This window comes from Euprymna scolopes, chromosome 4 (assembly GCF_053919585.1).
Source record: "Euprymna scolopes isolate OS-2025 chromosome 4, ASM5391958v1, whole genome shotgun sequence".
NCBI classification, from domain to species: Eukaryota; Metazoa; Mollusca; class Cephalopoda; order Sepiida; family Sepiolidae; genus Euprymna; species Euprymna scolopes.
In genome coordinates this window covers 167,034,511-167,059,180 of record NC_136485.1, presented here as the reverse complement: position 1 = coordinate 167,059,180, position 24,670 = coordinate 167,034,511, and the positions used below count along the sequence as shown (strand labels likewise).

General features: G+C 32.9%; 1 protein-coding gene across 1 annotated transcript; it reads right to left on the bottom strand.

The window, feature by feature from the left end:
• Window positions 1-4,177: 4,177 nt before the first annotated feature.
• Window positions 4,178-20,003, bottom strand: LOC145269997 (uncharacterized). Its single transcript, XM_080125648.1, has 2 exons — window positions 19,735-20,003; window positions 4,178-12,364 (listed from the first exon to the last, which is right to left on the bottom strand). The coding sequence occupies exon 2, from the start codon at window positions 8,494-8,496 to the stop codon at window positions 7,543-7,545; it is 954 nt and encodes a 317-aa protein (XP_079981774.1). The 5' UTR covers window positions 8,497-12,364; window positions 19,735-20,003; the 3' UTR covers window positions 4,178-7,542.
• Window positions 20,004-24,670: the final 4,667 nt, after the last annotated feature.

The following is a 24,670-nucleotide window of genomic DNA, read 5'->3' as shown; positions in this document are numbered from 1 at the left end:
TACTTGTTGATTCATTTAGTTTGACTATGAAGTCTGCACCAGAGAAATCGTAAGATCTGACCTAGGTCTTCCATGTCAAACTTTTGCTGAATGTTAAATTCACAAAATTCACTGTAAGTTATGCAACTAGTGAGCGTTGTTTCTTTATTTTGTTGTTCATACATAAATATTACTTTTTCGACATGATAGACAACATTCAACGACACCATTAAAATTGTCAAACTTTTGCGTTGTCAAACTTTTGCGTTGAATGTTTTTGTTGATTTCCGTTACTTCGTCGAAGTTATTTTTTTTTAGGTACATGCATTAATGGCGGAAAAAAGACAGGGGGGGAAATACTTTTGAAAGTCAGTTTATCATAGTTTTTGTGTGTTTCCAATTACTTTTCATTGTATTTGAAAGATTAAAGTTTCCAATTACTTTTCATTGTATTTGAAAGATTAAAGCTTAAAGTTAATTTCCAAAAGGAGAAAAATATTTTTACACGTGAAAGAAAATTATAATGAAAAATGTTTTCACTGTGATATTTAGAAACTGACAAATTCAATTAGATTTTGAAGTTAAATAAATCATTGTAAAAAATTACTTGAAAGATAATAAAGGTCTTACTAACTGGTAAATTATTGATCTCAAAAAGATCAACCAAAGAAACTAGTTGTGTTTTGGGGATTTTTTCTGACAGAAATTAAATTCGCCGGCCTGCCTGACAAGACAAGCTCACATGTGATCTCCAAGAAGGATAGGAGATTCGCTTTTTGTTCAAGGAACTAAAAGGGACCATCTTGGAAGACAGTTCAATCGAAGTTCCCTTCGTAGAAAGACATTTCTATTTTAAAAGAAAAAGAAAACAATATTAGAACCAGAAGGTTCTAGATTGAGAGAGCGTCTCTCTAAGAAAAAGACTGAAAGATAAAGAACATTTTAAAGACCCTTTTTTGCATGTTTCTTGACTTTCAGGTTTTTATGTGTCAAGTAAGATTTTTTTATTTTAAAACGAAAATCGAATATTTTCCAGTTTTAATTTGTTACAATCGTTTGGACGATAAATTGAAGCTCGTCGTTCCAGTCAATTAATTCTAGAATAGTCTCTCAATTAGAGGCCCATTTTTTCCTCTTTTTTTTTTTTTTTTTTTTTGTTTTTTTGTAATTGTTACTTCAAGGTTAATTTTTTACCCTTGCTTTGGGAAACAAAAGCAACGGCATTTTATTTCTTTTTAATAAACTTGAACTAAATTGATATACTTTCTGTGTCTAGTTTCATTTTCTCCTTTTTGTTTATTGTTACTTTACTTTTATGTTTCCAAGTCTTATGTATTTACGCACTACTTAAGACAGTTTTCTGTAAATTCCACGTTACTTTCCTTTTTCCGTCCCCATTTTTATATTTGCTACACGAAAAAACGTATTTTGGTAATGATAACTATAAAATACGTCAGGAGTAATGCCTTGAATTCCAGCACAGTCTATAGTTTTTCTCTTTGGATAAATATAGCCTTTAAAGTGTTGAATATTGATGGCAGTTCTTTCAATTTTAATGGAGTCGTTGAATGTTGTCTATCATGTCGAAAAAGTAATATTTATGTATGAACAACAAAATAAAGAAACAACGCTCACTAGTTGCATAACTTACAGTGAATTTTGTGAATTTAACATTTGTTCAGCTTGGCGTCCTAGGTGTAAGAGAGCGAAGGAGAAAGAGACAGACAGAAAAGGAAGTTGATATCGCCACCTATTGGCTGAAACATGCTGCTGGAAATAATGGTCGATAACCGTATGTTTCAAACTTGAGTGCTGTGTATTGTGTCCATGTGTGCGCTGCATACGAACTAGGGCTGGATAGCAGTTTGGCAACATGTCTCTATACAATAACATTGTAACAGCTTTATCCTCATATTTTGAGAGAGTTGAAAGTTCTAAGTTCAAAGAAATACTTTTGGGTTTGCTTGTGATAAGCCCTTTTAAAATTTGTACTGCTTTTCTCCCATCATCTTTTCCACCCCACAAAACGTGGATTAGTTCCGCAAATATGTGTACATTTCTCTGTGGGTCGACTTTATCATCTATCTTTTCCAACTTAGTTTTTTCGTTTTATCCTGTGCAGATGTCCCGTGAATTTAATTTCAAACATTTTATAATTACTTTCCTCGCCATCAAACATAAGTCTGTTGAAGCAGGTCGAAATGTGGAGGTGCCAATCGACCGTACAACTAATAAAGTAGACACAAGGCAAGGAAAGTAACAATAGCAAACACAACTGATTGGCTAAAAACGTATTTTATTTTAATAAGCGAAACGGTAAATTGTGTGGCAGTGGAGATCGTGTATCAGGATTAGCTGGAGCAAGTATAGGTTTATCATGGAGTTAAAATTTTTGCATTCCTGGAGGTAGGATGATGTATCTCAGGTTGATCTGAGTCATATAGACAGAGTCTGATGCTAGAAACTAGTGTAGTATGACATCAATGGGTGTTGTGTTAGTATACTTGAAGAACAAGACGTGTGTATATAAGTTACATTCAAGATGGCGATTGGCACCAACCGTAATAGTATAGATTAGCATAGACAGTATTCTTGTTGCAATTGCGAGAATGGGAGTTATCTCCCTTAGAGCTTGTGGTATACTGTCCAGTTCTTTTTATTGCTATTACTGAGTGGATGTATTCGTCATCATGCGTTTTTGAAAAGGTGCTCTTCGGATAAGTTTCTGGCGACCTTAATAAATGTTTTTGGTTTTTCACAGCACCATTTTAGCATGGATGCGTTATAGCACCTTCTAGGGTAAAGCCTGAGACCATTTGTAAGGTTTCAGATAACTGGGTGTCCAAGCATCCGATAATCATGTGATAGCCTAATTAGATATCATGTAAGTGTTCAAATTAAATCTATTTCTTTACTTTCTGATTGTTTGTCTGATTCAGACACTTTTTGATAACTTAATCTTTGATCTATTACACAGATTGTTCAAGTTGGTGGAAATTAAATTGTTCTGGCTGGGTAATTCTGTTGCTACTCATTTCATCGTTCTATATTACTCGTTTTTTTTTCTTAAGTAGCATGGTACTTATGATTGTAAACATATCAGCGTGTAGTGTCTCGCCTTTTTTATCCTGCTTATGATACCATGTTGCGTTAGTAAGCTTGACGAACAATATATGTGTATATAGTTGCAATCAATTTGGCGACTGGCATCTCCTTTATTATAAAGAAGGAAGTGACGTTATTCAGGGGACATTACTCTGAGTGGGTTGTTAATCAAATACAACAATGGGGTATTGGATGTTGACAGGCGAAGGGACTGATTAGAGGGCATTGGGAACTGGTAGCTGGACATCAGTGTTCATTGGAACAAGTAGGTAGATGTCAGAGGGCACTGGAATGGGTAGTTGGACGTTAGTAGAGTTGCTGAATTGAGTGAGTCACTGGAGATCGCTGAAAGTTGCTGGAATGAGCTGGAGACTGCAGGTACAACAGTAATCTGGAGTTGCGGGAAACTGCAAGAGAGAGCTAGAGCCGTTGGAGTCGCTGCAAGTAAGTTGGAATCAAATCAGGTGTAGGAACTGGAGAGGCAGGCTATGAGGTGGTGTCCCAGGAAGCAGACAGCAGTAGAGAGTGGAGTGTGTATCACATTCTGGTAGTTTGTTGAAAGTTAGTCCTGAAAAGGGATGTTTGAATTGTATTATTAGTTTGTGGTAGTTAACCCTGACAAGGGTTCTTTAGGTCCTGCTGCCGCTGCTTCTGCTTTCATCTACTGAGCTTATTGATTGACAAGCACATAGTCGGGATGGAATGCTTGTAGCTAAACTCGAAGATTTGCAATGAAGTTGTTAGCTTCATGAAAAGCCGTTCATGCTACAGGTGGTTAGCTTGATAAACAAATGAATGGCTATAATTTGTGACCTGATTTCTTACAGACAAAATTGTATTAGTTGCTTATTGCTCGTTTATATATATATGATAATCTATAGGAACTATGTTTAATGTAAGAGAGCGGACTTATTTGAAAAAACATAAAACGAATTTGTATAGGAAAAATTAAGAACATATTCATATATAAATTTCTAATTTTGAAATATGCACAATGAAAATATGTGCAAAATGTCGGAATTTTTTTTAGATAAAATTAATGAAATTTTCACCTTCAATAAGAAAACAAAAGAAAGCTTGGGTGAATAGAATTAAGAAATAAATGATCTTATTTCTTAAAGCACAAAACAGAGTTTATTTTACATAAAATTTTCCAAATATATAACGTTTAATGTAAATCACTGTGTGGATAAACAAAAAGTGAGTTACTTATATTTTCTTAATAGTCTTACAGAAGTAAACCATGAAATTAGCCCAATTTAAAGGCTACAAAACTCGTTAGAAAAATCCGTTTCATTTCAACTGTTACATTTAAATTTCATTTTTGTCAATTTTTTTGTTTGGAGATTCCATCAAAATGGTTGAAAACGAAGTCAGATATATTTCATCTGAAAAGATAATTAAATGCTGCAGCAACAATTGGACATTTCAATGTGCAATAAGTCAAACAACATTTGCAAATTAACTTGGCTATGCAGCAATAGAAATTTTAAATTCTTGTTTTTAATTTAGAGTAGTTGTGATACCACATGTGCTCCTGACTCGACAACAAATCCAGACTCTAACATTTCCCTGGTCTTTTCCTTCATCTTCTTTTCTGGCCATGCTGTCATCGCTCACCTTAGCAGTTGCCTAGAGGATGTGCAGGAGTTCACAAGTATAAAAAATAAATCAAAATGCAAACTCTGACACATTCTGTAAATATCAGTTGTGCTCTGGGTGTGTGTGTGTTACACCATTCCACTGTGTTCAACTGGCAACTGTCCTCCACTGCAACTATCATCAACCGTCGCAAACTCAAAACTGTCCATAAACTACCATTAACTGTTTTAAACTGTCGCAAAATCCATTGAAACTCTTAAAACTTCCTGTAACTAACTTTAAACATTGTCCCAAATGACTGCCACACCTTTAATAACAATCCTATTCAGCTTTGTGTATCTTGGTGAACAACTTCTTCTCGATTGTTCAGCTGATAAACTTATTTCCTCTTTTTCATATATTTTTTTTTTACTTCCTAACACTTGGGGGGATGAGACGTTGATAGTATCAGAGTAGTTTTGAACAGGTCTGTGAAAAAGCAAGCAAAATACCGAAAGAATTAACATCTCAACATTACAAATATAATCTTTTTTGTTCCACAAATAAATTCTTCAAATGTATAACCACAGTCCAGATGTGGAAATAAAAACATGTTCGTTGTGACAACATGCTAAAATTGTAGCCTCTGGAAGGCAATTTGGACTCCAATACGACTGGAATGAAAAGAGGTTTGGACAAGATAGCAACATGCAGAGTTGTCTCACCAATTTTTATGTGAAGTTTAATACAAAAATAAAATATTACACTTGCTTTCACTTATATAAATTGTATTGAATGCAAAACTTTTTATGTATAAAGAATCTTGAATATAAAACTTCCATTGGTATGAACGATACAGAATCAATGATGTCACACACACAAAGTGTAACTGATATTTGCATCTTCAAGGATGTTTTTACATAAAAACATTTACATAAAACACTCTTTAGTCACTAAAACAGGTAAATGAAAAGGTTTTCTATGTGCTAAATTTGTCTTCTGTAATTAATTACAAGTTAAACAATGTACCATTGAACCTGAAATAAAATCAAGTTGAATGGATATTTTCATGTGTCTGTTGAGGCATATCCCAATACTATCTAAAATGTAAAAGAGAATAAAGCCAAAAAATGACCACACTCAGTAATCACCTATTATACCTATTTACTCTTATTCAAAATATGTATGACCAGTAATTTTACTTTTGCTTCAAAAACATTTGATTTTTATCTAGTGTATATTCTGATATAGTTTAAGGGCATATATAGAAATACACTTATTTAAAAAAGAAAGAAAATATTATATTCTAAAGAATCATGTAAATTAATCATTTTTATTTTTTTAAAATCAAATTTAACGATATTTAGCGATTCAATATTTTTAGCAGCCATTGATGATCTCTTACTTCTGGAGAGGTTAATAAGAAACAACTTTTTTTTATTACATTTTCACTCCAAACAAGCCACATTGCCACTTTGGTGTAGGGGGCTATCAGGGGCAACAGCTACTGGGGTACTATGTTGGGATTTGGGCAGCAAGATGTCGGTTCACATTACACTTGAACTGCTGCATGTCAGTACAGTTGAGGAAGCAGGGACCTGGAATGGGATTCCAGAGTCTAGCGGTTCTGGGGAAGAAACTACTGGAGTAGAAAGATCTTTTACATCTAGGGATCTCTACTGTGTGGGGGTGGAATTTAGCTGCCTGTTGGGTTTGTCGAGGGTGTCTACGTCATGGGGGCACAAGTGTCTGCAGTTCGCCAGAGCATTCACTATTAAAATACTTGTAGGACAAGCAGAGGGATGCAACATTTCATCGATGGGACAGAGGCTGAAGCTTAGATGACAGTTCAGTGCCTATCAGATTGGCGACTCTCTTTTGAACCTTGTCTAGGAGCGAGAGACTAGTAGCAGATGCACCAGCCCAAATGTGACAGCAATACTCCATACATGGGCGAATAGGGCCTTATAGAGGTACAGGATACTTTCGGGTGTTAGTAGTTTTCTAGCACGGTAGAGAGAGCCTACCTTCTTCGCAGTGGCCCTCGCAATGCTTTCAATGTAATTGTTCCAACTCATGTTTCCTGTGAATGTTAGGCCAAGCAATTTGAAAGATGTACTCTCAGATAAAGAGTCACTGGCCATTGCTATTGGTGGCAGAGAAGGTTTCTTGTAATTATTGAAGGAAACAAGTTTAGTCTTGGCAGCATTGAATGTGACCATCCATTTTTGTCCCCATTCCACTACAGATTGGAGGTCATCCTCTAGCGTTTTTGGCCATTTCTTTAGATATGTGTTCATTTGTTTTCCTGTCATGCCTGTTATAGAGTGTGGTGTCATCAGCATATATACCCATCTCAGAGGCAATTTTGTCAGGGAGGTCATTAATGAATATTAGGAACAATAGAGGTCCAAGGATAGATTCCTGAGACACTCCCGCATTTATATCATATTGTTTAGATGTACGACCGTCGAGGATAACCTGGATTTTTCTCTTATCTAAGAAGGATTTAATTATGTTAAGTATTCTACCAGTGATACCGTATGATCTAATTTTCCTGAGGAGACCTTCATGCCATACCCTGTCAAAAGCCTTAGATATATCTAGAGCTACCGCTCTGCCCTCCCCTGCTTTGTCCAGTGAATGGTATATACGTTCAGAGATTACAGTGAGGATGTCTGCTGTGAAACAGGCCTGTCTAAATCCATATTGTTTGTCAGTCAGAAGTTTAGCATCTGTAAGGTGATGGACTAGAGCATCGTTAATTATGGTCTCAAATATTTTGGCGAAAAGTGGGAGGAGGCTAATGGGGCGATAATCTGATGGGTCAGTTCTTTCGCCAAAATTCTTAAATACTGGTACCACAGAAGCCGTTTTTCAACAGCCTGGAAAGCAAGATTCATTAAAGCATTTGTTGTAGAGTTTAGAGAGAACTGGAGCTACTTCGGTTGAGCACTTTTTTATTAGCACAGCTAGGATGAGATCAGGTCCACATGCTTTTGAAATGTCATGTTTTTTTATGATAGCATGCACCTGAGCAGGGGTGATTTTTAGATCGTCTAGCGTGGCGTCTGTCCACAAGGGAAAGTCAGGCAGGGGGTGGTTGGAAGGGTCCAGTGTGGAGTTTGAGACAAACCAACTAACAAGCATATTAGCCTTGTCAGTTGCTGAGCAAACAACCTCGTGATTGTTGGTTAATGGGGGAATTGTTGATTGCCCATTATTTACTACACTGTTGTAGATTTTCCAGAAGTCACAAGTTCCTAATTTTTGTGCTTCGATGCGTTTTTTAGTGGTTTTAGTAAATTCTTTCTTAGCTGTCACTATTTCTTTCATAACGTTACTTCTAGCTTCTAGATACTTCTGTCTGTTTGAACTGGACTTATGTCGGTTAAATCTGCAGTATGCATGCTGCCTTTGAGAAATGGCAGTTGCGCAAGTAGAAGTAAACCATTGGGGAGAGTAGGGCTTCCTATAAAATTTCCGCATGGGAACATGTGCTTCGATTGCAGTTTTGAACGAGTCAGTGGTCTCGTTTACACACTGTTCAGCAGGGAGAGAAAAAATATTTCCCCATGGGGCATCTCTGATTAGTCCACTGATAGCTTCCCACTCAGCCTTTTTATAATATCTCGTTGTTTTGAGCACTGGCTCTTCAGTTTTGGGTCTAGAGTTTAGGGCGATTTCGACCATTATCACTGCATGATCAGCGTTCCGGAGTGGGCTGTCAGCATTTGTTATACAATCATCGTGAACTGTGGTCAGAAACAGATCTAGAAGTGATGCATGTTGTTCTTGCTGGTCAGGGAAATGGGTTGGAAACGTAACCATTTGTAATAGGGAGTGAGATATAGCGAAGCTATGTGTTGTGCTGCCCGCTGCATCTGTGTAAGTAGAGAATCCAAACCAGTTTTAGTGGTGGGCATTAAAGTCACCAAATACATGTACTTGTGCGCTAGTGTAGAGGGAGAGTGTTGTGTCTATGCTGTCAGAGACTTTGTTTATTATGGTGCAGTCCTGGGTTGAGGGAGAGCGGTAGAGAAAAGAAAAGTAGCTAATGTTGTGTTGTATGTTTAGTCTAAAGCACATAAAGGCTTGATCGTCCGATTCTAGGTTTGTTTCTCTAGTCAAGGGGAGGGTGTTACGAATGTAGACTCCAAGTCCATGCATATGTCTGTCAGAGTCCTTATGGCAGAGTGGGAGATAGCCAGGCATGTTAACTAGTTAGAGGGGATGGAGGAGTGTAGGTTAGTCTCACTTAGTGCTAAGATATCCAGGGTATTTGTTAGGAGAAATACTTCAACATCAGCTAAATTAGTTCTAAATAAAAAAAATAGTCGATTTCAGTTGTCTGCCCTTGTGAGTTATCCGTATCTTAAACAAATATAGCGCTCAGCAATTCTTCCATTCAGCTCATCAAAAAATTTCATTTTCTTAAAAAACTACTTGATCAATTTACGTTATTTTTAGAATGTGACATCTTCATTCTTAGACGAGTATGTACATCATAAAGATTTTTCTGTATTTTTGTTTTTAAATAAGTGTAATTCTAAATAAGCACCAACGTTTTTTAATTATCATTTAAAAATATTGAAGCATAGTTTCGCTTTCAAGAGTGTCCAGATATGCCCTTTACATCAAAGAATACACTAATCCACATAGTAAAACTAGAATAAGTTGTGTTTTAAAGTTTAAACTATTAAAAAATAATCTACAATTTGACAGGGGTCTTATATTAAGTATTTGGATGTGTTTATAAAATGTCCTAAGCCATATATTTCACATGGTTTTTCCTCAACATGTTTTGTAAATTAAAATTTTAATTGTAAAAAATTGAAAATACATATCTGTATACAAAATTGTTTTATCTAGAAGGTGTATCCGTGGTTTTCTTATGAGAATTCAGCAAAGACCGACATAATACTTTTCAAGAATAAGGTTTTGTTCTCTCTATTTTCATGTTTTTGCTCGTAGTGAGGCGTTCATACTAGATGCCACACATACACTGCCTTTACTTGGAACTTTCTTGCACTTGGTTCACCGGATATATCTGAAAGGTAGCTCTTATACTTACTGGAATGATGGAGATCTTCCCAAGATTCTAGTTTCTTTTTATATCATTTTTTTTTTCATTTTATTTTAATATGTTTTCAGAAAGCAAGGTAGTCCCATCATATAGCTAACACTTGATTTATTTAAAAGAAGAATAGATATCCAACAGTTCCTTTAAAATTCTCTTTATTTCTCCTAGATTGAGTAAGCATATTACTTTTATTCTCCCCAATTGCTCTTTTAGCAATGTTATAAGTCATCTTCTGTGTGGCTTTTTCTTTGTCCTGTTGAATTTTCAGAACAGAACTCCTCTGATCTGGTGGAAAATCTTGAAATAACATGATTAAAAAGTGCACTCTTTAGTATATCTTTTTTTTTGGGGGGGGATAGGGCAAATAACTGAATACCAAACATTCACCTGCTATCTCATATATTCTTACTGAAAAATCTTTTTTTAAGATTCTAACCGTCCATTTAAGTGCAATTGTTTCTAACAATTGATTCCATCAGTCACTTAAAGTGTAATTGTTCGGATCTCTCTTGCACTTGGTTCACCGGGTATATTTGCCAAGTAATTTTTTAAATTCTTTTTCATGGGTATGGTTGCTCCTATAATTACTGAAATAATGGAGATCTTTCTAAGATTCCAGTTTCTTTTCATAGTTTAGGCCTCTTGATCCCTTGGGGAACATAGGGCCACAACAACGCTTGTCCAATGAACTCGGTTCTGGCTGGTCCTCTTCAGTTCAGCCCATACCATTCCAGCAGCCCTGGTCTCAGCCTCAATGCTTCTTTTCCATGTCTGCCTTGGGCGACCAATTTTACGCTTGCCTTGTGGGTTCCATTCAAGGTGTGGCCAATCCAGTTCCATTTTCGTTTTTGATCTCTATCTCCATTGGGGTTTGGTTGGTTTTGTCCCACAGTTGTTCATTGGAGATAGTCTCTGGACATCTGATATTTCGTCATCTTTTTCCCTTTCAGTTTCAGTGAGGGCACTAAATTTTATGAAAGTTACTTCTCTCTCATTGTCACATATCAATATGTCAGATTTAATGACGCAGTTTTCTAGGTACACAGCTGTAGGAATTGCATAATCAGAGTGGATAGTATAATGATAAACGAACGTATACTAACTACATGTAGCTGCTAGCAACAGATTGAGGTAACTGGGGTTTTATACTGTTTTTTACTCCAAACAGGGCACAGTGTCACTAAGTCGTAAGGTGCTACAATTTGAACCAGATTTACACAGATACTATGTAGGGAGTTGGGCAGATAGATGTTTGTTAATGTTACACATTAGTACAGTCATGGAAGCAGTGACCTAGGAGAGAATTTTAAAGTCTTGCAGTTCAAGATATTTGAGTCAGAGGCTGTTGATGTACGAACCTTAAAATGCTGTGTATATAAGATTTTATTCAGTTTCCAGTGAGTGTAGCCTGTGAAAGTCAAAGTCTTTGTTTTGGACTGACTCCCCCATGTAACCAGTATGTGTTTGCATGTGTTTCTTCAAATCAGAACTGCTATAAAATGCAGACCCACAGGTTACACACAAATACGGTCGTTCTCCAGTATGTATTCTCATATGTTTCTTTAAATGAGGATGCTGTGCAAATGAAGACCCACAGATTTGGCAAGTATAAGGTTTTTCTCCAGTGTGTACGCGTATGTGACTTTTTAAAGTAGAACTGTGTGAGAATTCTGCCTTACACACTTCACAAGAATAGGGCTTTTCTCCACTGTGTACCCGCATGTGTTGCCTTAGGTTGGCGTTTTCTGAAAACGAAAGCCCACAAGTTTCACAATAATATGGTTTTTCTCCAGTGTGAGTTCGCATATGGCTTTTCAGTATAGAACAACGTGAAAATTCTCTCCCACATATTTTACAAGGATATGGTTTTTCATTCGTGTGTATTCGCATGTGTTTCTTTAATGTAGAAGATGCTGAAAATGCACGCTCGCATACTTGACAGGTAAAGGGTTTTTCCCCAGTATGGGTTCTCATGTGGCTTTTTAAGCTAGAAGCCATTGAAAATTTTGCCTCACATTCTTCACAAGGATATGGTTTTTCTCCACTGTGATTTTGCATGTGGATTTTTAGAGCAGAACTGTTCGAAAACGCTGAACCACATTCTATGCACGAATATGGCTTTTCACCAGTGTGTGTTCGCATGTGTTTTTTTAGGTGAGGATTCTGTGAGAAAGCATAACCACATACTTCACAGAAATATGGTTTCTCTTCAGTATGTGTCCGCATGTGTGTTTTTAAGCCTGAGCTGCTTGAAAATGTAGACCCACATGTTTCACATGCATAGGGTTTTTCTCCAGTGTGTGTTCGCATATGTTTCTTTAGATGATGCTTCTGTGAAAATGCAGAACCACATACTTCACATGGATATGGTTTTTCTCCTGTGTGTGTTCGAACATGTCTTTGTAAAGCCGAACTGTATGTACATGTAAAGGGACATGCTTTACAAGAAAACGTCTTATCTTCATCATGTGTTTCCATGAGTATTTTATGACAACTTTTAAAAAATTCTAACTTGTCCACTTGTTAAGATTGCTATTTGTCAGTAGTAAGCGAGTATAAATATTAATGTTTCTGTTACAGTTAATTAGAAGAATCGTTTTCTTTTCCAATATTAATCTGTGAACAAAGAAAAAATAATTAAATAAATATCACATTATAGAAATAACTGAAATTAGATTAAATCAATAATGGAGTTGCTAGATTAGAGTATTTTTAATGAGAACTTTTATAAAATGTTATCCACTGTAAAAGATTACTATTTCTCAGTTGTAAATGTGAATGAATTTCATTGTTTTACCAAAAAGTCTTTTATCTGCAAATTAAGGAAATAATATTGAACAAAATGTCATATAGGAGTTATTGACTGGCATTAAAACCAACTTAAATAATGAAGTTGTTAGATTATTATTAAATATTCACAATAATACATCTTCTTTTCAGTATGTTTTTTCTACTATTTTTAAATGATTGTTTTTAGAAAATGCTGGTGGGTTGAAGATTATTAATGGCCCTGCTACAGTTAAATAGACAAATCCATTTATCTCTACTATAAAGTGTTTTATCTGGATTTCAAGAAAGGAAATAAATATCACATTACATATTAAATAGATTAATAAAAAATATGATCTTAAACATCATACAGATTTCTCATCTGAAAGGGAAATAACATTATTTTTGATAATTAGAAATTTGATTTATGCAAATGTTTCATACGAGATTATATAAAATATTGTAATAGGTAGACATGAGAATTATGATACAAAACTTACTAGTCGACATTTTAAATGCTTCCAAATTTCTTAAGATAATGCTGATTTGTCCACTTTTGAAAATTACTTTTTTAGTTGTAAATGTGAATGAATTTCATCGTTCTTACTATAGTTAATTAAATGTATCCATTTTATCCTTCACTGAAAAATGTTTTATCTGCAGATTAAGGAAACACTTATTGATTTGCATAAAAACCAACGTAAATAATGAAGTTACTGGATTAATAAAAAACATATTGAATGTTAAATCTTTAGAGTTATTGCGTCAAGAGTATTTTCAGATCTCAATCCGAATTCCAGTATTCTCAACCATCATTTATTTAGGGTAAGTGTTTAGCTTCAATTAAAGATTATATTTTGATATGAATCAATAGCAAACATGTTTTGTCCTCATCATGTAAATTTCAGAAAATCATATACCTAGGTCATGATCAAGAAGCACAAAAATAAATAAAAAATTTAAATTAAAGATTATATTCTGACATGAATCAAGCTATATTATTATATTAAAACTAAATTTGTCACGTCTCAAATTTTAACGTCATGAAATCATTTCTAGAAAGCTTTTCAAACTTAACCATTAAAGCTGGAATGTTATATGTTTTGGTTTCGATTCTAGCTGATGGTACTCAAGTTATTTTTTTAACTTTTGAAATCACTGCTTTATATTGGGTACAATATAATAATCAATAACCTCATTAGCGCATCATATCCCCCCCAAAAGAGTGAGACCAAATAGCCAAGTAGTCAAGGAGGAAGGAAAGATCGAGGAGTGAGCACTGACCAGACTTCCACTGTATAATTACGAAGAGAACTGGGGGCTTGGGGAGGCTTATTGTCACTCAAATTCTAGTAAAGACCAATCCCACTGCCAACGAGAAATCAATGGCAAGAAGCTGTTGTGATAATGCAAATTTATTTGCAAATATTACGGAAAGAGTTGGAGAGTACTGAATATGAATATATTTAAGTGTATTTTACAATTGGGACATGCGAGTGGGAGAAGTAATATATATTGAACACAATATAATAATAAATAGATTATTGGCTCTATGAGAATAATTATGAAATCTGCATACATTAAAATATATTTAAGCATATCTTATCACTGGGCAATGCCGGGTGGCCTTCCAGTAATTAACAATAAATTTCAAATTCTTAAAAGCTTTTAGCGAATTTTATTGATCTACTTAATTTCCGTTAAACAATTGATTTTTTTAAAGAGTTTTTCCATTTTTCTGTGTTTTTTCTACTTATTTTTAGATTTGTTTTAATTGATTTTCATTTACAAAACAAAATGTGTACTTGTTTTGAAATGTAAGTAAAGAAAATGTTATCTATTTACTGCCAAAGAAAAAATATTTTTGTAGTATTTTAATATATTTTGTATATTTTTTGTATCTGACAATTTCTGAATTTTTATAGACTATTTTTTGTGTACATTTACCTATTATGTTGCTAGCGAATGCTTTTTTGTGTGTCTTTTTATGAACCAATATTTTAGATTTGTGAGTGAGGGATCACTTAACTACATAAATTTAAGGTAAAATGTTCACCCATATCTTAAACATAATGCATATTTTTGTGAGAGGTGGGAAGGAATAATGTTGGCCAACTTTTTATTTTTTGCATTTGTGCAGAATATGCAAGTTACTTTTTTGCTGTTTTTGTTTTTTTTATTTCGCATTTGTTTACAGTTTCACTGGGTTTTTTTTTTTGTTTTTCACGAATTTTATTTTTTTAACTTTTATGCAGTTCTTAAGTTTTTGCATTAGCTTTTCTTTTCACATCTTTTCTCTAAAAAGTAAAAATGTTGCCTGTAGAGGCTATACAAGTCATGTGGGAGCTCATGCTCATTCACCAGTTTCCCTTGGATAGATAAACTGATGGATGCATGATTACTTTTGTAACCATTTCTGTTGATGTTTAAATGAGCAGAGGGCAAAGCCAGGCCTCCAAGCATAGATTACAGGGACAAGTCTTTTCAAATCATAAAGAGAAAGAAAACATTATGCCCCTAAAAGTAATCACTATGGAAATTGTTAAGTTAAAACCAAAAACATTCACAATGCATTTGTACTTCGTAATTATAGAAATTAACAAAAAGGTAACCGAAAAGAAAAATGGGCGATAAAGAAAAACGATCTTTGCCAAAATAGAATTGTTAGTTTTGTAAAAAAAAAAAAAAAAAAATTAAAATTAACTACTGAAAACGAAATCTAAAATGAGTTGAGATAAGTTATCTCCCTTAATATGACTATTTGCCACCCTAAAGTAAAAAAATCTTTTTTTTAAAATAAAGGAAAAACAATGTAGCAGTTAAATAATACACTGCAGTTAATTAATACTTTAGCCAAGACGTTACAGGAAATTATATTGACATTTTTTTTTTCAAACTATGCTAAGGACGTCCACGGCATTGTGCAAAACATCAGCATTGTACACATTACGAGCAATGTTATCATTTCGTGTGTTTATGTCAATTTCTACGGATGGGCATTAGCACTAAAATGGTTAATGGAAGTAACGTTTTTTCTGTTTTTATTTTTTGTTATGGATAAAAACAATATAAGGTTTACCTTTTGTAAAACAAATAGATTTTTATAAACGAACTACACAGATGAGAGATAATAAAATAAACTAATTTTACCATCTTCTGTTGACACTTATGTATTTAAATATAATGTTGCTACAGGCCTCCATACTTTTTTAGAAAAGTGCGCAGAAAAATAATCATCACCCTCTATCAATTTAAATAATAAAATCAAAACGAATTTTCTTAGGCCGAATTGGCATTTGCAATTTTTATTATCTCAAGAATCCTATATTCTATTATATATTTTTTTATTATTGAAAACCTGTTATTAAAAAAAATCTTTGTTTAAACTTCACATAATATTTGAATTTAATATCATTTAAAGCGTTTTAAAAATAATTATTTTTTAGAATTATGTTTTTTTTTGTTTTTTGTAATTCAAATAATTATATTACTGAGAAAAAATTATCAAGAAAAACTGTTGTTTTTTGTTTTAACATAGTAATATTGATTTTATGTCCAATTTTATTTACAATTTTAAGGTGTTAAAAAAAAACGGGATTTTCTTTATATATTGTTACATAATCCTTAAATTGGATTACGTATTTAAAGAAAATTTCCAAATTTTTAAGTCAACGAAAAATGTATCATTTTTTGTTGTTTTTTTTATTTTTGTCACCAAGGCAAAATGAACATGGAAGAAAAAGGGAGAGTATAGGCCAGAGAGAGAGAGAGAGAGAGAGAGAGAGAGAGAGAGAGAGAAAGAGAGTATAGGAGAAAGAGAAACTATAAGAGAGAGGTGAGATAAACGTTCAGCAGATGAGAACGAGTTGACTGGGTCACATGGTCAGCGATACGCTTTCTGACCCCTCTTAGTTACTAAGCAAACAAAGAAAAAAAGAGAAGGATAAGAAAAGTAGGGAGAAGAGAGAGGGGGAGAGGGAGAAAGAGACATTTTGATAAGACACACTCAGCTGATCCACCAAATAGGGCAGATGTGGAAAAATTTCCACTCCACAATGACAGAGAAAGAAGAACGAACCGACATCACCGAAATATAGGATGTCAACTCTACGAACACGAGGCACATGGCACACCAAAATGACATAAAGCAAAGAATAATTGAAACAAAAAGAGATAATGCCGACCATTAAATGACACGAGAATGGCAAAATTTACAAATATGTTTTCGAATTATGGACTAACGAAGAGGCGGATATTGAAGACATTTATTTTAACCAACCGCCTGAAACAAAAGAAAAAAAAAAGAAAAAAAGTAAAAACTGTGAGTCCTCTCTCTCTACATACCTCCCTCATATATTAAGTTGGTGAGTTCACATTGCCATTGTTTTGTTTGTATTGATGTTTTTTTTTGTATCGATAGATACACACCCTCGTAATTTGTTTTTTTTTAATTTTTACTTAACCTCATTCCCCTCCTACCATAGTTTAAATTTTTATAATAAAATTAACTTTGAAACTTTATCACTGGCGTTCATGTTCGTTCTTTCTTGTATTCCATTGTGTTCGAACCCTTGTGTCTCCTTTTATTTTTACCCTTGTAAAATGTGTGGCAAATATTTGTTCTTTTCCTTAATTTCTTTTTATATCACTTTGTTTGCTTTTATCTATCCTCGTTTTTATGGCATGTGTTACAATAGGTGTACCAGAATTTTTGTAGGAATTTTTGACACCCCTAACATGAAACTGCAAATAAAATATAAAAAACTTGTAATTTCTCTTTTAAAAGTGGGTTGTTTATTTTCTTTATGGATTATATTTCCAAAATAAACTATTAAAGTTGTATAAAATGTAATAGAATTTTTTTTTTTTAAACAGTCATGAAATTAATTAAATTTTATGAGTTCAGTATTTTTCAATTTTTAAACTTTGAAAATCTATCAAAATTTTTCTATTGATTCTATTTTTACGATATTTTCAGGGTCAATGTGAAATCTTATGCTCTTTCCAATAAACCGAATATAATATTTTAGACAAACGTTTTTTTTTAATTCACGCCCCCCCATTTTGAAATGTCTATTAAAAAGTAAATAATTAATTTACTCACCAAAGTTTTATATATCACAAATTGAAGATAAAAGATCAATAAATAATATATTCAAATTTAAAACAAAAAAGTAGTGTTTTTTAGAAATTTACCTGTAAAGTCCGAAGTTTAACACTTTTTTTTAACCACGTTGTTTGTTTTTTTGTTTTTTTTTTGTTTTTTTTTAATGAAACCTTGCTCCTTTAATTGAAAAAAAAATTAGGGTTTGAATTACATTTTTCGAGTAGTTATAAGCTTGGGAAGACAGAGGGTCGAATTAATTCACGCCTCCCCCATTTTGAAATGTCTATTAAAAAGTAAATAATTAATTTACTCACCAATGTTTTATATATCACAAATTGAAGATAAAAGATCAATAAATAATATATTCAAATTTAAAACAAATAAACAGTGGTTTTTAGAAATTTACCTGTAAAGTCGGAAGTTTAAAACCTTTTTTTTTTATCACATTGTTGTTGTTTTTTTGTTTTTGTTTTTTTTTTGTTTTGTTTTTTTTTAATGAAACCTTGGTCTTTGCTCCTTTAATTGAAACAAAAATTTATGGTTTGAATTACATTTTTCGAGTAGTTGTAAGCTTGGAAAGACAGGGGGTCGAATTATTCAATATTTTTCACAAAGTTTCTGACACACCTAGTGTTACAATATATAAATGTAACTATTTTTTAATTATTTGATCTTTAAAAAATGACATTTTTATCGACCTACATTTATTTATTTATTTATTTATTTATTTTAGCTTTCGTAACATGAAATATGGGGAGGGGGTAGAACACCTGAAAATATATATATTTCCTTTAATATATTTAACGAAACCTACTTTTATTACGTAAGTTTATTTAATAATGAATAAATATCGAAAATCTCAGGAAAATATGACTATTATTTTATTTTTGTGACATTTTTAAAACATGGGTGTGTCTACGGCTTAAGAAACGTCACTACATAGGAACACTGTTTTAAAGCGTCGGTAATGTAAACACGATTTTTGTCTCGCATTTTCATTATTTTTGTATGCTGTAATTTTTTTTTTAAATTATTAGTTTATTTGAAGCTTATTCTTTTAAATGGTAAAAAAGGATGATAATATTGAATTAAATTACAGTTACATTGTGTTACATATAGAGGAGGTTAAAACTGTAGCGCGCGTCGGTACCTAAAGTATGCAATATTGTTTTTACTTAACAACATATTAAAAAAAAAAATCGATCCGTCGATTGTATTGTAAACAAGCAGCCTTTTTATCGTTATTCTGAGCCCCAAAATACAATGATTTCAAATGTACTTTTTCATAATTCGGCCTTATTCACGCTTTACATCTTGTCGGAATTTGCATACCGACGAGTAGGGGGGGGGAGAAAAGACGGTTTAAGTCTTGCAACGAAATGTCGACGTTGCTTACAAGCAGTCTTTCCTTGTAAAAGTAACAAATGGGTAACGATGGTCGAAGTGTAATTTGTCTAAAAGACAGCAACAACTACTACAACAACAGTAGAGCAGAGTGGCCACCCCTTTTTATCTACTCCAACTCTCAGTCAACGAGATTCACGCGTGACTGAAATGTTTATTAAGTTGTAAGGAAGGAATAGGCACTCTCACTCAGGTTCTTTGATTAACGGACCACCACCGGCCGTGTTGGTCACAGCTACTAGCACTCCTTTCTTTCCCACCGACCTACCCTCGGCAAGTTAACCAATTCAAAATTCTCACAATCTCTTTGTTTACTTTCATTTTCTGCTGACCGTTCTATTTCAAGTGAAAGTCCTGAAAAAATACCCTCTGATTAATGTTTACCAGTTGAAAAATAAAATCTGAAAAATGCCGAGTTGGTTTGCTTATTTAAAGATTTGCATATTGAATCAGAAAAGACTTATTCAGAGTATTCATCGTGAAGCACTAGAAAACGGAAGTAAACCAAAACATTCAGAGCTTAAACAAAGTCCATAATTTAATTCATCGTGTTAAGTAAAATAAATTAAAAGATATTAGATTAAGTAAATAAGAAAAATTCTATTCACTACTATCCTTTGATTGCCATAAAGGCTGAGTCTAATGTTTCTTTAGTTTAAAATTACATTTGCTAACATGTACACCGTACACCGATGCCGTTACTTACCTTCAAACAATCTGACTTTAAGCTATGAGTTGATTATGGAACTTGAACACGAAAAACAAACTTGAGGAAGCTATTGCGTCCCTAGTTGTTGACTCCGTTAGATTAAATAAAATAATTAAATCGAAGGTGCTATCCTCCATTCTTTTGTATATATTAAAATAAATAGGTTAAATTCAAGATTATTTGTTGACAAATAATTTCCGCGGGCATATAAGCTGACCGGTGATGGCTCTGAAAAATCCCTTCTGTTTTTATTATAGTGTTTTTGGTTTTTGATTTTTGTTTTTTAGTTTTTTTGTTTGTTTTTTTTTTTGTTTATGTTTTTGTTTTTTGGGGGTTTTTTTTACAACTTTTGACGCTTCTACACTATTAGAATGAAATTTTGTAGTCGATAAATGGAGTTTTTCAGTTTTAAAAAAAAACTATGATTTTTACTGATTTTTTTTGTCACTTCTAATAAATTACAATGTTGGCTTTCAAATTATGCAGTTTAGTTTACCTGAATATTATTGAATTATTTAAAAAAAAAAATAACCGTGTTAGCAGGTGAAAAATTGCAGCCATCTTGTTTTTATAAAATAAATCGAAACGAAACATTACCCCCCTTTTGAATTCTCCTTTTGAAGCAAATACGATTGTTTTCTTCAAATTCTATTTTTTTATTTTCTTTAATAAATATTTTTCTACCTTATCGATTTTCGTAATTTTTTGGACATAATCATCTTAAAAATACGAGGAATGCGTAGATACCATTATTTTCACGTAAAATTAAGTATTACGATTTCCGAAATTTCGTTCTGATAGTGTAGAAGCACCCAACTTTTTTCCAATAGTCAAATTATATATATATATATATATATATATATATATATATATATATATATATATATATATATATATATATATATATATATCATTCAACTACGGTAGTGGTTGAATATATGCTTAAGTCCGAAATTGAATGAATCGAGACACATTCAAACCCCCACCACTAATTCCGTTCGCAACCAAATTTCAAACAGGTTATACAGTTGGATAGAACACCTCATTAGCTACATTTTGAAAATAAATTTCGAAAATTGGTTCAGTAGAAAAAAAGTTACAACAAAATATGTGGGTTCACAAACAGGAGAGTAAGTACATAAGTGACTAACGCTTTTTTTTATTTTGCATAACTTATTTTGTATATAAATATTTTTTACTGCGATTTTGCCAATATGACATGTTAGCGTAACGGTTAGAGTACCGGGGGTTTGTGGAAAGATTTTAGATTCAATCCCGTGTATCGTTTTTTTTTATAATTAAAAAACCGAACTTCTTTTTTAAATAACTTCTTTTTTTTTTTAACTCTCCTTATGATTTTATAGCAAAAAATGGTGAATTTATCGATTAAAAATATTAGTGAATTCTATGATATACATATTCTTTGAATGAACTCAAATTTTTCGTTATCACATTTGATGAAAAATCTAGTCCCATTTTGGCAATGCGTCTGACCAATGAACCCGCGACCAGCACTGCGATGTCATCAGCAGCAGCCTGGGCATAAATATTCCTATTTTTAAACTCATTTAAAAGAGGATTCAGCATACAGTTCCATGGTAAAGGTGATAAAATCCCACTTTGGGGGTTTCATTTAACTACTTCCCTTTTAACAGTTGCCCTCAGTAGTTCTACTTGAACTGTTCTGTGCCTCACCATATACTCAATCCATCGGATGAGTACTGGTGGCACATTGAGTTCTCGTAGCGACTTGAACATACTACTGAAAGGTATGTTGTCAAAAGCTCCAACGATATCTAAAAAGACACCGAGTGCCATCTTCTTTTTTGTTAGTTTACGCTCTATACAGATCACGAATTCATGAACCGCAGTCTCGGTAGAGACCCTGGCTCGGAACTACTGTGATTGAATGATAAATATTGCATAAATGTGTGTTTGAGAGCTTTTTTTTTTTGACAATCATTAATAAATATTATAAATTTATATATTAATACAATAGCAATGCCTGGAAAAATCATGGATTATATGGAAAAATGCGCGCATGGAAAGTAATATTCTTAAGATTTTATTAAACCTGGAAAAGTAAAGGACAAGAAATTCAACCTGGAAAAGTAAAGAACAAGATATTCTAGTAAAGTAAAAAATAAGAATTTTTTAGACTTAAAATATTGCAGCTAAAAATAAAATTTGAATATTGATAAAGAATTAAATGATCCTAATTATGATATAATAAAATTATTAATTTTTATGTAAATTATAAAATTATTAATTCCATCTACTAACTAACTAACTAACTAATGAATTAATTTTATTCAAACAATTTTCACTACATAAATATATGCAAATAATAGGGGGGAAATAAGTTCAATCCAGCGACTGACACCCTTTCTTACTCAACAATAAACAACAACATATGCAAATAATAAATAAAATATTTATCAATATTCAAATTTTATTTTTAGCTGCAATATTTTAAGTCTAAAAAATTCTTATTTTTTACTTTACTAGAATATCTTGTTCTTTACTTTTCCAGGTTGAATTTCTTGTCCTTTACTTTTCCAGGTTTAATAAAATCTTAAGAATATTACTTTTCATGCGCGCATTTTTCCATATAATATATATATATATATATATATATATATATATATACATATATATATATATATATATATATATATATATATATATATATATATGTTCACTGTTTTTGAGAAAGAATTCCATCAAAGTGCTCAATTACAAAGAAAAATGTTCAATATAAGAGCTTGATATTTATTTATTTAAAACTGTAGAGAAGGTCAGAAAAACGTCTGTTTCAAAACTGCTCTTGCAGATTCAAGGACGATTGCCCACCAGAGGGACAGTGCAGAGTAAAATCCCTCATATATGAAGCGACACTCACGCATCAGGCTAGTGATATACCAGAAGTATACATCGGTATGACAAGGGATTTTAAGCAAAGATTTTACATGCATAACAGTTCCTTTAGGGCAAGATCAAGAATAAAGACAGCATTAGCTGCCCAAGTATAGCAATTAAAAAACAGCGGAACACCATTCATCACTAAATGGAAGAATATAGAGAGAAGACCAGCATACTCACCAGCCGCAAAACGGTGTCTCCTTTGTGATGCGGAGAAATACCACATCATAAGGACTATAAATGACCCACAAAAGATCTGTCTGAATGTCCACAGTGAATGCTTTAAGGTCTGTATACATAGGAGACAAGCACTCCTAATAAACTGTGAGAATCAAACAACAAACGAAGATCCTACATAAAGGAAATTCTTAAAGAGTATTCTAAATACATTCAAATTCATGCATAAAATTAAATTAGCAAAATTGAAAACAGATATTTAGGCATTTTTTAATTAAAGAGCTAGGAGTTTTTTACGGCTATATAAAGGAATACCATAAACTCAAATATATAAAAATAGATGTATAGATTAAGTGAAGTGATACAGGTTGAGAAAGTTCTATTATAACTGTCTTCATATTATAATTAAGTAAATGAAGGGTTACATCGACTATAAAGTAATTGGAAATGTTAAATGGTAAAAACATACGGTGTCTCGAGTTATGTGAGAACAAGAAAAATGGCCGTAATATGGCTCCTAAAATTCAAAGTTATGAAAATGACTTAAAACTAAAAAAATATACAAAATACTGTCAGAAACCTACTCAATATATGTCACGGTAACATATATTGGTAGGGTTTCTAAGAGTCTGATGAAATGATTGGCATTATTAGACTTTTGCATGTCGTACTCTCCTGCAGAAGATATCTAAATCAGGCCATCCAGGGTTGAGCAGGCTCGGGTGGGTTGAAATATTGGTTCTTAGTCGTCTTTTCATGAACAGCTTGCTTGGGCTTAGACCACAGTCCATTGGTGACATGCTGCAAATCCTATTCGGATGCGAACTTGGTGAGTTCCATGGAGATGTATTGGATTCCAGGATCTGTTCTAAGGATGGATGGTATTCCATGTCTGGCAAATATGGATTCAGACTTCTTATTATCGATTGAGTATTAAAGGCTGTTAGCAAGACAAACTTGGCATACATGGATAAGTAATCATCGGCTATTATGTAAAGTCAACATAAGTGGGTTTTATTTGGTTAGAAAGGTCTGGCCACCATATTAATCGTCAGGCTTTTTGCGGAGATTTAGTAATCTGTTTGTTGTGGTAATTATGTCCCCTTGTTACAACTCTGATGTTGAGAAGAGTTCTTGCATTTGGTTATTATTGCTTTTATTGTAATGGCGTCTTATAAATAGAGCATGTTGTAGATGTATGAAGTTGACAAACGTTGCATGTTCGCCATCACGTCGGGAGTCGCCAAAATGTAGTTTGGAAAGACAAGACAAGAGTCATTTAGGATGCATTTTCAGGACCCTTAATAATAAATTAAATGGGGTTCGCTAATTTATAGTTTCCAATTTCCATCCTTAAATAAAGAAATAAAAATAAATTCAGGAAAAGACAGCATTTGATGAAGAACATGGAATCGCTGAGTTTCTATAAAACTAGCAGGCCACCCGGCATTGCCCGGTTGTAAAATACGCTTAAATATGATATTTTGATTAATGCAAATTTCGTATTTATTATTATATTATATTGGACCCAATATATAGTAATGATTTAAAAAGTTTTTTTGAAAAAAATTACTCGTGCGTCACCACCAAGAATCGAAACTAAAACATTTAGCTTACAATTTACTTTTTCTGAGCTATGAAGACGTGTTTGCTCCAAGGTTAAAAATTAAAACATGAACCACTAGCTATTACAATAAAATTTCGATATATTACATTTTGAATAACAAAAGTCAGTCTTTTATAAACGCATGCGTCTTTTTCATGTGTGGTGTTTATATGTGCTTGTCTGACATTGCCATTTCTCTTCATAATCGAAATTTTGCCAAGTGGTTGC